Raw genomic sequence first — 15920 nt, forward strand, 5'->3', positions numbered from 1 at the left:
CTCCTGCGGGAGGGGGCGGTCCGCGCTTCAGGCGCGCGCGCACTGTCTCACACAAGAGCATCCCCGGGTATTTAAGGCTCGCACACGCGGGTCTGCGGAGATACTTTTGGGGCCTCGCAGCTTACGATCGCTGCTTGGGTCACTCGGTCCTCTTTTTCTCTATTCCTCTACCACCCACGGGGGCTGCGCTCTCGCCGGGTCTCTGTATTTCCTTTTCTTTTTGGCCTTGAACTGATCCAGGTGGGAGACAGGTCGGCGGGTGGAAAAAGGTAGATAGACAGGCAGACTCAACAGGTCGGAGCAGGGAGAGGGACTCTCGGACCCTGCGCCTCCGCGCGGGGGACCCCTAAGGAGGTGTCGGATTGGGGGGGGGGTCAGGAGAGCTGCCCTGGTGGGTTTCATTTCAGTTGTGACCCCAACACCCCCGGCGCCACACAGTCCCCGGCCGGAGGGTGCTTTTCACTCCTAGCTGGAAGGGGAGAAGGAATCTGGAGGACGGTCGGTCCACGCCTGCTGATCCGGACGCCGAGCCACGCGCAGGTCCATCTCCAAGCCCCGGCTACGACTCTACCAACTAGTTGTGCAGCCGCAGGGACTGAACTTTGGAGGAACCGACCCTTCCTCTCATTCTAAGATTACTGGAGGAGATAGAAGGTGGAAGGCTTAGCGGAGGCCAGCGACCCCGCCACAATGTTGGTGAAGAAGCTTGCAGGGAAAGGAGGGGGGCGAGAGTCTGGATCAGAAGATCCGCGCCCCTTGGGACAGCGTTGTGCCGGCACCATGCCCTCGTGTACGGCCCTGGCGACCCTCTTGTCAGTGGTTGCTGTGGCTTTTTGTTTTTATCTTGGGGTGAAAACCAACGACCTCCAGGCGAGGATTGCTGCTCTTGAATCTGCTAAAGGGACCCCTTCCTTCCATCCGCTGTCTGACACCATGGATGAGCTGAAGGCAATGGTTCAGGAGAAAGTGGAGCGTCTCTTGGCTCAGGTGTGGAAGGCTGGGTATTTTGCACGTGAATACTGTTTTGCACAGGTGTGAGCCCTGTGTGCAGAGATAGTTTCTACCCTTAGCTGTCTGCATAGTTGGCTTGACTGTATATGCCAAGTATGGAGTTAAGTACCTTGGGTATTGCTTAGTATCAAGTCTGTAGCAGATATCTTCCCTGGGTATTCCATAGTGCTTGCATGCTTAGACTTATATGGGGGGTCTGGATAACGGGAGTGTGTGGAGGAGCATTTTATTCCTTTGTAGCTTTCTGGAGTCTCTTGTGAGCTCTCACTTCAACGGAGACCAATTTATTGTTGATATAAGATCTCATATCTCCTTCCCAGGTAAAGGTTAGGGAAACAGGTGTTATTAATATACAAAAGGTAATCACTTTTAAGTGAAACGATCCTATAGAGCTGGAGAATCATAAATTCCACCCTTTGAATCTTTTTTTCATGTTCAAACACTTTGAAAAAGTTTTATAGTTGGTTAAGGATGCAGTGCGGGTAATAACTGGAAGGTAGAGCCATTGAAGCTGAGAGTTATCTTCAAGGTTGGTTTCAAATCAGGGCTATTTATTTATTTATTTTAAATGTACTCCCAATGGAGAGGCTGTGTAGAGTTCACATTCACTTATGCACTCTTGACCAGTGTCTTTGGACCTATATCACTGCCTGGCTTTTGCACTGCCTGCCTATGCTTGGGCTAAAGGAAGGGGGTGGTGGTAATTGAGGACTAGAGAAAGATGTTAGCCAAACCCTGCAATCCTGCTACCATGTCAGTGGTCATTGCCTTATTTTAGGACTTGGATTCGGTTACTTTTTGACAAGAGTCCAAGTACATATGTAAATACTCCTTATGCAAGCTATCAGATGCTGGCGAAGCAGGCATGTGGCCAGAGAGCCCCCGAGAGTCTAGTTCTCCTCAGTGCTACTGATACTGTGGCAACCCCTCTGCTTTCCCTACAGAAATCCTACGAACATATGGCTAAAATAAGAACGGCCAGGGAGGCACCTTCAGAGTGCAACTGCCCAGCAGGTAAAACGGCTCTCATTTAACAATGTTTCCTTCACAGCAGAACTCTGGGAAAAAAAAAAAAAAGAAAAAAAAAGGGGGGGGGGCTTGTGCTGTCAACTCTACCTGTAATAATAGTGAAGAAAGACTGCAGGCCCAACCTGCTTTAATAAAACCAACATGTCTCAGTCCAAAAGATGGCAGAAAAGCCCTAAATATTGTTTTATGCAGCATGCTAAGGGCTGCTATGGGAAAGCAAGGAAGTCCGGGATGGTCACCATGAATAATATAGACAAGATGGTATGTCTCAGATCGAAAGTCTTCCGTGATCTTATCAGACAATGTCATAATTTTTTGTTGTTGGTGGTGAAAATGGCTGTTGAACTCTTAAGATTCTGAATTCCCTGGTGTCTAATGCTTTACCAGGACAGGTTTGTCTTGTGCCTGTGGTAAACAGCCGTGCAAATAACCTTTACCCCCTCGCCAGCTTGTATTCTGTCGCATCAACAAGGCTCTCTCCCCTGTCCTGAAGCAGAAGACTAAAGCTATTCTTTATCTTGAGCTCCCATTATGAGCTATAACAACCTCAATGCCGTCTCAGGACAGGTTCTTATGTTTTTACTGGATTTCTGTGAAGTTTTAGGGAACTGTTTTAATGACAATACCTAAGAGAATAGAAAAGAGAGGCATTAATGAATATCACTCCTCCAACCCCCATCCAGCCAGGGTAATTGTAACTCTCCATTCACAGACCTCTGAGACTTGGTATTTATCTGTAGATTTAACAATTTAAAAGGTCTTGGATGAGGGCCATTGGAAACATTGACTGGATTCAAGAATATACGTCATAAAACCCCACGAGTGTTAGTGTTTTTTTTCAGATAAACACTGTAATTCATTTATTATGAACAGTCTAGTTTCACTTATCAGGCATGTAAAGTGATTCCTTTACATTTTATTTAATGTTTAAGAATATGATACTTGGTGCTTTATATAGTTAGGTGTTACATAGTGCCACTTGGTCAAGGGCGGATCACGTCATGAAGGATGGAGATTGCATCATTTATTGATGATGTAGCCATTTCAGTTCGGGTAAGTGCAGTGTAGGAAGTTATCAAACAACACAATTCTCTCTGTTAAGTGGTGAATGGTGGTGTATGGAAAGGCTAGTTTCTGAATTTTTTTAATATCCTGAATTATTATTATTTTTTTTGTCACCGCCAACACAGCTGCCACCTTATACATCAGTTTAAAATATGAACACCAGGTTGTTATAGTGTATACACTTGAAAACCTTTTTTACAAATTAAATTTAGTGTGTGTGTACAATAGCACTTGTATGGAAATCAGAGAGCAGCTTGCAGGAGTTACCTTTGTAATTCCACCAAGTGGACCCTAGGGATCAAAGCCAGGCTTTGTGTGTGACAAGTGCCTTTACCCACTGAGCCATCCCACTGGCCCTATGGCACAATGATATATCCAATTACATTCCTCACCATACTGGAAATCTATACTTTTTCACATAAAGGCTTTTGACTGAGAAGACAGTGCTGGAAAGATTGTTAAAACAAAAAGAAAAACAAAACCAACCAACCAATCAACAACAAAAAACCCTCTTATCCCAGCTATGCAAAAGGCTGAGGCAGGAGGATGGCAAGTTCAGTGCTTGCCTAGGTTACAGCTTAGTAAGATTCAGTCTTAAAATCAAAAAGTAAAAAAAAAAAAAAAAAAAAAAAGTTTGGAGAGCTTGATGTAGCTCAGTTTTAGAACATTATCCTAAAGTGTACGAGACCCCGGGTTTAACCCTCAACACATAGGGGAAATATATACATACATAATTATATGTGAATATTTGAAAATTTAAGCTATCTCTTACGTTAGAAGAAAAATCAAGGAGGTCAGACTTGAAAATGTGGCTTCCGTTCTTAGTTGTTTTAAGTTGGGGCAGACCTCAGGACTCAGATATTTAAGGAAGTCACATTTCCATCAGAGGATTAAATGCATAATCACCTCATCGCTGCTTGGGATTATTTAAATTCTGCAGACACCTGGTGCTGAGGGTCACTGACCCCACCCTTTGGAGTCCAGGACTTTTGGTATGTACTGTTTTTGCTAACTGTATTTAAAGCCGTTCGTGTTTAATTCGCTGGATTCTTACCAAGTTTGGTAAAAAGCTGAAAAGTGACCTCTCCTGCTCTGAGTTCTATTATCTGTGAGGATATGGTTCATGATGTTAAATGTAACCTAATTATCACCAGATCTGGGAGAAAGCTAATATGTTTAGAGTTGGCCTTGTGTTATCTTGGGAGATTATAGTGGAGTGTTTCTCATCATAACAGGACAATTTAAATGGGATTTCCTTGTTTTTTTTTTTTTTTTTTTTTTTTTTTTTTTTTTTTTTTTTTTTTTTTTTTTTTTTTTTTTTTTTTTTTTTTTTTTTTGTCTCTCAGTAACAGCTGCTATATCTCCTCGCTACCACTAGAGACCCACATCACATCAGATTTTACCTGGCTTCTTAAGCAGTAACTCCTGGAAGGTGTGTGCCTTCCAGCACATGGAACCAAATAATCACTGTTCTGGAAACACTTCCTTTTGCTTGCGTAATAATCAGGCATTACAAAAATAAAGACACTGTATCCTGGAGAGAACCATTTTGAAATACAGTTAGTCAGTGAGACATTGTCTTAGGGAATGAGCGGGCCAGCCAAGGATTAGAAAGGAGATACAGCATTCTCCACCTGGTTTGACTCTTGCTGTGGCTCACTGTGACTAAGAGTTGTCACAAAGACATCTGTTTGTAGGACAGAGCTAGACAGGCCTGTGACCTCAGCTCAGTTCCTGTGGACAGGTGCCCATCCCTTGAAGTTGACACTCTTGTTGACAGTCTCAGGAATAGAGCCAAAGGCCCATGGTGTGTGTGTGTGTGGGGGGAGTAATGCTATGTTGTTTGTGTTTGCTTTAATAGCTTTTGATAGACCCAAGTTCCTGAAGGGGTTTTCCAGGTAGGACGTAAGGAAATAATAAAATCTCTGGTTGGTTGTTGTTTTGTCCCCTTCCCGTAGGAGGGAGCTTCTGTGAGAGAAGGCTGAGCTACTTACCAATAGTTTCGTAATGTAAGAGATGTACTCTCTAATTTTCATAACAACCCAGGTAGCTTCTAGGGAGCTACTTTTATAGATGAGGAGGCCACGACTCAGGGAAAACAGTTAATGTACTAAAGTCAAGGTGAGAATTCATGCCCACATCTGAGGGAAGTCAAGTCGAAGACTTACTGAAGACTAGAGAATGAACGTTTAGAGCAGGTTACCCCCAGGCTGGGATTCTGGATCTGCTGCTGCTGCTGCTGTGTGTGTCCTTGGTTGAACCAAAGAACTGAAGTGTGTTCCCTTTACTCATCCTGAAAAAAATAACCCACAAAAAAATCAGACAAGGCTTTCTTGTAGGGTGATGGTTTTTGTGAACACTCAGATGTTTTAGTGGGTATGTGTGAAGTTGTAGATGCTGCCTTTTATCTTTTTGCCTCTTCAGTGTTCTACCTACACTTCACTGCTAAGCTACCCTACTGAGCCAAACCCTTAAATCAGTTCTTTTCCTTGCTACTGAACTCTAGTGCACGGAGTTACAGGTTATAGGTGAGAAAAGACTCTGTGAGATGCTTGCCCAGAACTGAGTGTCTAATGGACAAGCTTTGAACTAAAGCTATGCTTTAACTGAAGAGCTATGCACGTTTGGTTCTTTTATAGATATTGATATTAATCTCTTAAGTTACATTTATCAACGTTACAGGGAGATCTTTTGACATTGCGGGTGAAGTTTGACAAAAGTACATAGAACTTGGGCTACTTGGGCGTGGGGTAGTAAAACATACCTGTGTAATTTTGAATTAGATATTTACAGATAGCTGACCTATCCGACTCATCTGTTTCAAACTTATTTTTAGTAGCTTTGCTGAGGTATGATTTATATTTCAGCCACTTTAAGGATTGTAATAAATTTGTAGATGGGCAGCTATCCACTGTGGCCTAGTTTTAGATCATCGGTGTCTCTGTGACAGCTCACATTTACTTGTGAACTCAAGAGAAGCTTTATTCTAGAGAAGTTTTGCTTTGGAGAAACTCCAGAAAGATGAAAAAACCAACAACAGAAATGTTATCCATCAAAGCTCTTTTTAGCAGAGTACTTTTGAGGTAGCTGGGTCTTGGAGGTACCATGGGCATTGAGGGCTTGGCCTCTATAAAGTCTGACCTTCAGATGAGAGCTTATGTTGGCTCATTCTGTGGATAGGATTCTGTCAGGGCTCTCACTTGATGTCTTATATAAAAGTATATATAAATCAGGCATGTTTATGGAAGAGTGTCTATGTCGAAGCTGATAGAGAAGGCGGGAGCCAGGCAGCCAGACAGAAGAGGTTTAGATCATTAGATCTTTTCTGAGGCCCCTGAATACCTTCTACACCTATGAAAATGATTATATATGAAGCAAGAGCAAGTGTAGGTAAATTGAATACACCTCCCATTCATAACTGGAAGTGACACAGGCATAGGTGTCTGGCTGAAGGACAAATTTCCCATGGTTTCAGAAGACCCCGTAAATACCTTCCTTATATAAAGTATAGACAACTATTTCTTACTATTATTTCATGTAGGCTACACTTTTCTTTTTTCTTCCAAAGAGACCGAACAACAAACTGAGTGCAGCAAGCAATAGACTCATAATGTATAGATATTAGTTATGTAACGGAGCCTCAGAAGCAGTTTATAGATCATGAGGGTATTTGCACGAATATTATTTAATGATAACGACAGGCATTCTCTCGTAAGACTAAACAACACAGTGTGACATGCCAGTCCCGCCAAGCATTCGTGTTGAATTGTTTTGCTTCTAATGAGAACAACAGTTTGGGTGTGGCACTTTCAGTTGGTCTAGTAGTGACAGCTGGCAAAATGCCCTAGCCAAAGGGCCAAGGACAAATTGCCTCTTGAAGCCGTGTCCTGTGTTTAACTTGTTTGCTATGCTTGTCTGTAAACTAAGAAACTATTTCTTTAAATGTCTCTTTTGCTACTAATTTCATGTTTTGATGAGCTGGGAGTGATGGGAGAGAGAGAAAGAGAGAGGGGGGAGGGGAGCAGGGAGGAGGGAGAGGTATCAACCCTTCTTGGAGTTCAGTTCACTCTTGCTCATTCTAACACGAATATGTAGGACCAATTCTCCTGTAGGGCTGTGATAACCGACTTTGCTTACCGCTGCTTTGTCTTTGTGCAGAGTCAAGCACACAGTATTGATAAAGGCAGCGTTTGACTGGCAGGTTTAGGGAATGGAGAAGGAATGTTCAATCATCATGGGGATTAGGTAGACAGGAGCAGGCTAGGAGACATGCCAGAATCAGGACAGCTGATTCTGTAGCTAGGGGTATTTTCCTGACACAGAGGCATCCCCAGTAGACACTTATCCAAATAGCATCAGTCTGTTATCTTGAGTGGAAGCCATCCAAGACCTATCGAGAAAAAGTGCTTTAGTTCCCCCCTACACCTTTATAAACAATACTTGGTAGTTTAATGGAAGCTGAGAATGTGGAAACAAGGCATGAGTCAGTCTGGGCTGTAGGCTGAAGCTTGGGATGGACTAAACACAGAAGCATCCTCACCCTCCTTGGTTTGCCAAAATGGGTGAAATTTCATTCTGTCGTTTTTATGTAGCATGATACTTAACACTTTCATACCCCCCTCCCCCATATATATATATATATATATATATATATATATTTTTTTTTTTTTTTTTTTAAGGACTGTGGTATGCTCAGATGCCTGATTTCAAGACATGGATATTTGTTGCCATCTTTTGAGATTTGCTGTGCAAGTCTATATAGAAAAAAAAACCTACTTAAAACTTGATGATGTAAAGGATTAAATGCTAAGAGTGGGATACTGAAGCCAGTGGAGAGTCACATGTTAAGAGTGAGGACTTTTCACAGGTGTCCTACATTCCTTCAGATGGTGATGGTCATTGGATGACAGAATTCCTTGAGGACTAGGCACCAGGTGGCAAGCACCTCCTCCTTGAGACCACAAGGAGGAGGGACTGAGTTGACTAGCAGGACACCCCTCCCCTTTCTACAGTCTCCTTTCCCAGTTACATCCACTGCTGACGTCTTTCTTGACCTATACTTGCAATAGGAAAGATTAGTGAAGGGAAGCAAGGGATCTCTCTCTCCCTTTCTCTTTTTTTTATTAGATATTTTCTTTATTTACATTCAAATGTTATCACCTTTCTTAGTTTCCCCTCCAAAAATCCCCTATTCTCTCCCCACTCCCCTGCTCCCCAACCCACCCACTCCTGGCCCAGGCATTCCCTTATACTAGGGCATAGAACCTTCACAGGACCTAGGGCCTCTTCTCCCATTGATGCCCGACTAGGCCATCCTCTGCTACATATGCAGCTAGAGCCATGAGTTTGTATGTTTTCTTTGGTTGGTGGTTTAGTCCCAGGGAACTCTGGAGATACTAGTTAGTTCATATTGTTGTTCCTCCGATGGGGCTGCCAACCCCTTCAGCTCCTTGGAAACTTTCTGTGGCTCCTTCATTGGGGACCCTGGGCTCTGTCCAATGGATGACTGTGAGCATCCACTTCTGTATTTGTCAGGCACTGGCAGAGCCTCTCAGGAGATAGCTGTCTCAGGCTCCTGTCAGCAAACTCTTGTTGACATCCACAATAGTGTCTTGGTTTGGTGGCTGTTTATGGGATGGATCTCCAGGTGGGGCAGTCTCTGGATGGTCATTCCTTCAGTCTCTGCTCCACACTTTGTCTCTGTAACTCTTTGCATGGGTATAGCAAGGGTTTTCTTTAAGGTATGAGTGTTGCAGTCTCTTATTATATTCAAGATATTTAAAATCCATCACATTTTACTTTATTTGCACAAAGTCTCATGTAGCTCAGGCTATCCTTGGAATCAAAATGAGGTAGGAGATGACCCTGTGCTTCCGATCTGATCCTCCTGTCTCTGCTGTGTAAATGCCATGGCCACAGGTGTGCGCCGTTATGCCTGGCTTTGTGTAATGCATTTTAGGAAGTCCTTTGTTAACTGGGCTTCATCTCTAGCCCCTGATTTCACATTTATGTTAGGTACTGTTTGCCTGGTCAATTTTGGGCTGGTATTCCTGTATTTAGGAAAAACAAAGAGTTAAATGCAATTGAATTTGTGAAATGGGAATTTTTGAGCTTCAACTTTCAAATTTCAAAGACTCTAGACTAATGTGAGGTTGTTGTCTTGCTTTGGATATCCAGAGACATATCCAGATAAATCTCTGGAGTCTTCAGTGGCTTCAGTTGAACTTATGAAAATGGAAGCATTCCTGATTTTACCTCATATTTTATTTATTAGTCTTATCAGCAAGTCACCCTTTCTTCTGTAAGAGCATGTTTGATAGACAGTGGCATCAGTTATTAGAAATGTTGAAACTGTTCATCTGATATTAATAATTTAGGTTCTTGTGAGTTCCAGGCTTATAAGAATGCCTGCCATTTATTTATTTTTTTTTTACATCATTTAGTTCAGGTTCTGCAAACTATTTCTTACTCATTTTTACACAACATACATGCTCACATACATGTATGCCTACACAAGAGTAATATATGCAAAACAAATTAAAATGTGCTGACCACATTTTAAAAGATGTTACTTATTCATGCACTCGTACATGCGTGTGCATGTGTGCACATGCATGCACATACATGTGAATGCCCACAGAGGCCAGGAGAGAGTGACATATCTCCTAGAGGTGGAGGTATGGGTGGCCAAGAGCTGCCTAATGTAGTTGCTGAGACTTGAACTCTGGTCCTCTGTGTGAGCAGTGAATACTCTTAACACCTGAGCTTGCTTTTAAGTCCCCACCCTTTAGATAGAAGAATAAAAACCTTCTGCTCTCCACCATTTTTCTCACAGGGACCTTGGGGTATCTCCAAAGACTCTTAGGACTCCAGAGAACACTGTTAGAAAAACTGCTGAAAGGCAGATACCAGTGTCACACTGTCAGCTGTGCTTAGAAAGAAACCACACCCGCCAACACAGAACTCGTCTCCAGGATTCTACACTAGAAACATTTCTAGCAATGATGGAGCTAAATTATATAGAGAAGGGGCCGGAGAGATGGCTCTGCAGTTAAGAGCACTGGTTGCTCCTCCAGAGGACCCAAGTTCAATTCCCAGCACCCACGTGGCAGTACCCAGCTGTCTGTGACTCTAGTTCCAGGGAATCTGACATCTTCACACATGCACGTGTGTGGCAGAACACCAATGCACCTGAAATAAAATTAATCACTAAACATTTTTATACAGAAAATTTTGGAACAGGTATGACTATAACATTTGAATTTGCATATTAGCATGGGTTGTAGGTTCCAGCAGTTAGAGAAAGAGTCTCTAGAAATTAATGGTATTTTATCTAATAATGGGTGAGGCATGCAGTACATTTTACAGAGAAAGTATAAATCTGTCTCTAGTCCCTGCTGTAGCAAGTGCGGAAGAAGGGAAATTGAAAGAAGATCTACCTGCTATTGATGTCCACTACCACCATCAGTGGACAACTGTTGGTTGCTGTATGAACAGCAGGTTGTGGGCAGTTGTTTGACTGAGTACAGCGCCTGCCGTAGTCATCTTGTAGGGCATGCAGTAGAACACCCAGCAACCGTAACCATCAGTGGTGAGCAATTTTCTTTTGATTACAGAAGTCTCAATCTATGGATCTCAAGGATGTCTTGATAAAAGAGTATATGTTTTATTTTTATTTTTAGCTAGCTGCTTTACTTTATGGGAGAAGTCAGTTATCTATAAAGCAGCAAAGATAGGAGAGTTGATCAAGTAAGGAAGGAGAGAAGGATTGTGTGCCAAATAAATGCACTATAAACTACGAGAAAAGAGATGCAATCAAAGCAGCTCTGCCTCCCAGTGCTGCTTCCTCCTGCCGCAATGCTGCTGGATCCCCAGCCCACAGTTTGAACTGCAAGCCGGGAAGCCTGACTTACTTCTTCTATTCATGTGATGCATCTGGAAGTTTTTAATAAAAGAAAACCTCTAGCGTTGAGAAATGACATCCGTAAGGAAACTGAGGCTTTTATGTTCTTGTATTCAGTTTCCTTCTGTGCAGAGTTATTTAGGGCTCTAAATTCCAGCTACTTCTAAGGACGGTTTCCTGAATCTCAGGCTTGTTCTTACAATCAAGTTCTGAATGGGGAATGCAATGCATACTGGAAAAATTTATGCTACCATTTTCTTTTTAAATATAAAAATGGCTAATTTACTTTTATAGCAAAGGATATACTTGGATTGAGAGACCTGGGGTATATTTTGTATTTTTCTATGTAAACCCGCAATGCATTAGACTCAGAGTGTGTTTTACTTTAAACCTTCATATTTTTTTCCAGCAAGGAAAAAAAATCATCAATCGTCAGGAAGAAAGCCTAGACGGAGGAATTTTATAATCAGCTGCATAGCGCCCTATGTGTATCATATATCACTCCCTCATCATTTTCAATTTATTACCAGTCTGCACTTTTGCTTAACTGTACTCACGTGCTACTAGCATTTTAAGCAGTTACACTGGCTTCACGCTTATAAGATGTGATGCGATGAATAATGGCAGTTGGATTTCAGAAATCTACGAGTGAGCATGACAAACACAGGCACGGGGAGAGGAGTGATGCTCTGTCCCGCTGTCAGTGGAGCAGCGTTGTCCCAACAGGCTCTGCTGTTGGAACAGCTCCTGTGTCTATGAAACTACAAAGACAGAAGACTATACTCCCTTCGGGGTGAGGGCAGGTTGGGGGCGGGGTGGTGGTGGTGCGGACACGGGGGCGGGGCTAGGGCGAGGGAGAGGGCTTCTGTACCTGAGATCTAGAGAGCCTGCAGAAGCCAGAAGAGTTTGTCAGATCTCCCAGAGCTGGAGTCAAAAGATGTAGTCAGCTGCCATGTGGGTGCTGGGAACTGAATCCTGGTCCCCTACAGGAGCACAATGTATTCCTAACCACTAACCCGTCTCTCAGCCCTCCCCGCCCCCTCTATTCCTTGGTTGCCTCCTTCTCCCTCTGGTCCGAAGGCTTCTAGCTTCCCCTGGAAACAGCTGTATTCATAATTCCATCCAACGGTACTATCGAGGAACATCAAAATCAGACAGTGACAGTGTCCCCAAATTTCAAAACAGTTTTCAAACATATAGGAAATGATTCCTTTCATGACGATATAAAAGGAACGTGACTTAAGGATCCTAACTTGTTATGGAAGGAACTAATAAGATGTTCTATCCACGTGAGAGGGAGGCTTAAAGACAGCTACAGTTTAGGAATGTGAAGCGGATGTATGAACAGAGGCAAAATGGGCTTGCCTGCCGTGAAAGCGGGAAGCCACCTCAGGTAACTTCAATTTGTCACCAATTTGCATTGGCTTATTACCTATCAACAGATGAGAGTTTATCTCACGTTGGCATTATTTAGCTACAACTTATCAAGTTATATGACGCCTCTCGGAGAATTGGTGTCAGACAACTGGGAAGGGTGTGGTGTGGACAGACTCTCTTCTGGAGGACAGAGTTCCCCCTACATTTCTAAAGCAACTGGAGAGGAAGTCACACTTCAAAGGGTAGTCCGGTGAAGCAGAGCCAAGCCCCATGGGACTGTTAACAGCAGCAATGCTTCTTCACCTCATGGCCTTCTGTGTTAGAAGCTTACTGAGTTAGATGCTGGTCAGCTTTCTCACGGCTGCTAAAATCAGCTATTCCTGTTAGCCTAGCTTACACACCAAGTCCGTACAGGTGCTGAGTGCTGTGCCCGCATCAGTGGGCGTGGCTTACCTAAGTGGCTCTTAAAATCGCAACAGTTTGTTTCACGCGGAAAACATACTGGAAGACCAGTTTCTTGTGTCCAGGGACCAACACGTGTTTCCAACAGCGTGACTGGAAGGGAGGGTTGCCTCTGCCCTGCGCTTTTGGAGCTCATGACTGAGCAATTACCTTCTCCTCTCTCCATTTCTGAATTTCCAGGGAATCACCAAGATTCATAACAGTGGTCAATTTAAATGTCTAATATATATATATATATAAAGACTCAGAAAGGCAAAGTGTAATGACACAGTCCTCAGTCATAATAGACTTTGCAAGGAATTGTGTTATGGTTTGAAAAAATGTTTGTAGCTCAGTTCCATGCTTCTGATTTATATTCTCCACTGATTATATTTGGCAACAGAGTGGACACAATGTGTTTAGTAGCCCTGTTACTAAATTGAAATGTTGGCTCATAAATGGTATTTGTCCTATAATCTACAAGACTTCCATGTCTTCCTTTAGTAAATGTTATGAAGAGGCAAATCTCATTTCTTCCGTTGTGAGGTTGGTGAGCATCTTGCTGATGGGCAATTCTATCAATAGTAGAGATTTTCCCTAATGAAAATGTCCCACTATTTTGGTATATACTGCTTGCTTAACAGGCCCATTGTACTTTATTTTGCATTATTTTCTTCAGGCAGGGAGGGCATATAAAGAGAATTTTATTTTTTTCATCTGAAATTCCATTTATTTATAAGACCCAACCCTCACTTTGTCAGTATATATTGGAATAATGATTGTTCAAGAAACTTCCAGCCACTTTTGGTTTCACATGACTTGAGAACTTTCTAAAAAGAGATCAAATGCTTTTGTCTGATGCTTCGATAAAATGCAGGGCTGTGGCTCTCAGTCTTCCCAGCACTGCAAACTTTTAACGCAGTTCCTCGTATTGTGGTGACCCCCCAACCACAGAATTATTTTCATTGCTATGCCATAACTATAGTTTTGCTACTTCTATGACTTGCAATATAAATACCTGATATGTAGGATATCTGATATGTGGCCCCTAAAGGGGTTGTGACCTGCAGGTTGAGAGATGCCAGGGTTGAGCCGGAGGTGGAGGTGGACAGAATCCAGTGATTTTTTTTTTTTTTGATCACCTCCTTCTTATTAGTACCTCTGTGCTGGTCTGTATACTGATGATTCTTTTATTTTATTTATTTTTTGATGTGTTATCTGAACTGTTCCTCCAAGACCCTTAGTTTTTTCATAGCAACAGATGTTTATGAAGAAAAAGGCCTTCAAGGTGATACAAGTTGGGGGTGGGACTCTGAAATCAACAAGACAAGCAATTTGTTTATTGTGAATCTGTAAAATGGGAAACACAATATAATCGGGGCACATTTTTTTCTTCTTTTCACATAAAATAATGTGGCTAAGGTTAAGGAGTTACACGGGCTGATAAATGTTACCTACCACTTAAATAGGACTTCAGCTAAAATTGTTCGAGGGTAGTCACGTGTTTCCCAGTTAGAAGTACAGCTGGAAGAGGGGGAAGGATGCACACAGGGCGTAGAGTAGCTGGGGTTGCTCTTCCAGCTGAAATGAAGGCAATAGACAAACTGAAAGGCCAGGCTCTGGTGTGGGGAATATTAGATTAGGGGGGTCCTGCTGTCAGGTTAAGTGTAAAATCAACTCAAATTCATTTAGGTAGCTGGTCTAGGAACTTTGCCAAAGAAAGCAAGCCTTGATTCATATTTAGTCTGGTCTAGAGGCCAACCCTTAACCCTTAGTTCAGCCACAGAGGCTGCCCACATCAACCATACATCTAGTTTGCACTTTTGAGGAAGAATGAACTAACACACTTCACATAACATTCTTTGGCTTCAACACGATTACCCTCCTGTGTTCTTGAGATACATCAGGATACATGGTCTGTTAAGTAGGTTGCATATTTTCTCCTTAAAATTGGGTTCTTCCTCCTGTTTTCTCGGTGCTCTGTCATAAGCAGTAAGCAGAATCATTTGATAGAGTATTTAATTTACATTAAAGCCTTTTACATGGAGTTTGAATCAAGTAATAGAGTAAGAGATAGCTGGGATGAATTTCCTCAGTGCTTCAAAGAAATATCTAGAACACACCAAACAACATTTTTAACAACATAAAGGATAACATACTTTCTTATAAAGGAAATACACTTATTATGCAAGCCTCATTGTATCTATATGATACCAGTATAATCATGGAAATGAGCACAGTATAATTATTTCTTTTTCTTTCTTTTTAAACATGTTTACAGTTTTTTTTTTTTTTGAGGGTTTTCCTATGTAGCTTCAGATAGCCTGAAACTCACCTTGTTGATAAGAATGGCCTGGACTCATGAAGATCCCCATGCCTCTGCCTCCTGAGTGCCGCTATTAAAGGCATGAGCTACCACACTTGGCTATTTCGATACTTCCCTAAGAAACTTTGCAATAGATCATCAGATGCCTAAGTCTGTGGGGTATGGCCGTGGTTGCCTGTAAGGGCAGTTGCTGACTGAAAGCTGTGAATATTTTCATTTCATAGCATATGGGGATAAACCATACTTAGTGAGTGGATGAAAGTCCTTGTTTTACCACACCCACATACTGTAGTGGACTCTCCAAGGGTATCAGATAGGCTGTGAGGTGAGCTCTCCAGGGATGGGAGATGTCTTTCATGGAAGAGAAGTGACCTGAAGTTGAATTCTGGAAGGAGAGAACTGTATCCTAACTGCTGTCCTCTGGCCTTGTGTACACTTATATTGTGACTCATGCACACACACTTTCAAGTACATGCACACATGCAAGTGCATATACACGAGCACATGTGCATGTGCACACACACACCCCATGCTTTCAGAATGGTGAAAAGGAAGGAGTAAGGTACTGGGGGATGAACACGAGTAAAGTACACCACGTATATGACGGTGCCTTAGAGGGACCCATAATTTTGAATAATGACTACACATTAATAAAATTCTCCCACCAGCCCATTCCCATGACCCCTTATGTCAAATCAGTAGTGTTTTGGTGGGAATAGTTTCTGTCCTTCCCCCTCCATTTATCTGTAGCAATCTTAGGTGTTTCTG

The 15920-nt window shown here is 42.5% G+C and overlaps 1 protein-coding gene across 4 annotated transcripts in view; it reads left to right on the forward strand.

The window, feature by feature from the left end:
- Positions 1-53: 53 nt before the first annotated feature.
- The window catches only part of Col25a1 (collagen type XXV alpha 1 chain), a 410366-nt gene continuing 394499 nt past the window's right edge, over positions 54-15920 (forward strand). For 2 of the 4 annotated variants that reach the window (XM_021157594.1, XM_021157596.1), the window contains exons 1-2: positions 54-987; positions 1956-2025. In XM_021157594.1, the coding sequence (XP_021013253.1) occupies positions 691-987; positions 1956-2025 (367 nt within the window). In that variant the 5' untranslated portion in view covers positions 54-690. The remainder of the gene's footprint in view (positions 988-1955; positions 2026-15920) is intronic. The other 2 variants (XM_029474968.1, XM_021157595.2) reach the window with 1 other exon arrangement.

Source organism: Mus caroli, chromosome 3, assembly GCF_900094665.2.
Source record: "Mus caroli chromosome 3, CAROLI_EIJ_v1.1, whole genome shotgun sequence".
In the NCBI taxonomy this organism is placed as follows: Eukaryota; Metazoa; Chordata; class Mammalia; order Rodentia; family Muridae; genus Mus; species Mus caroli.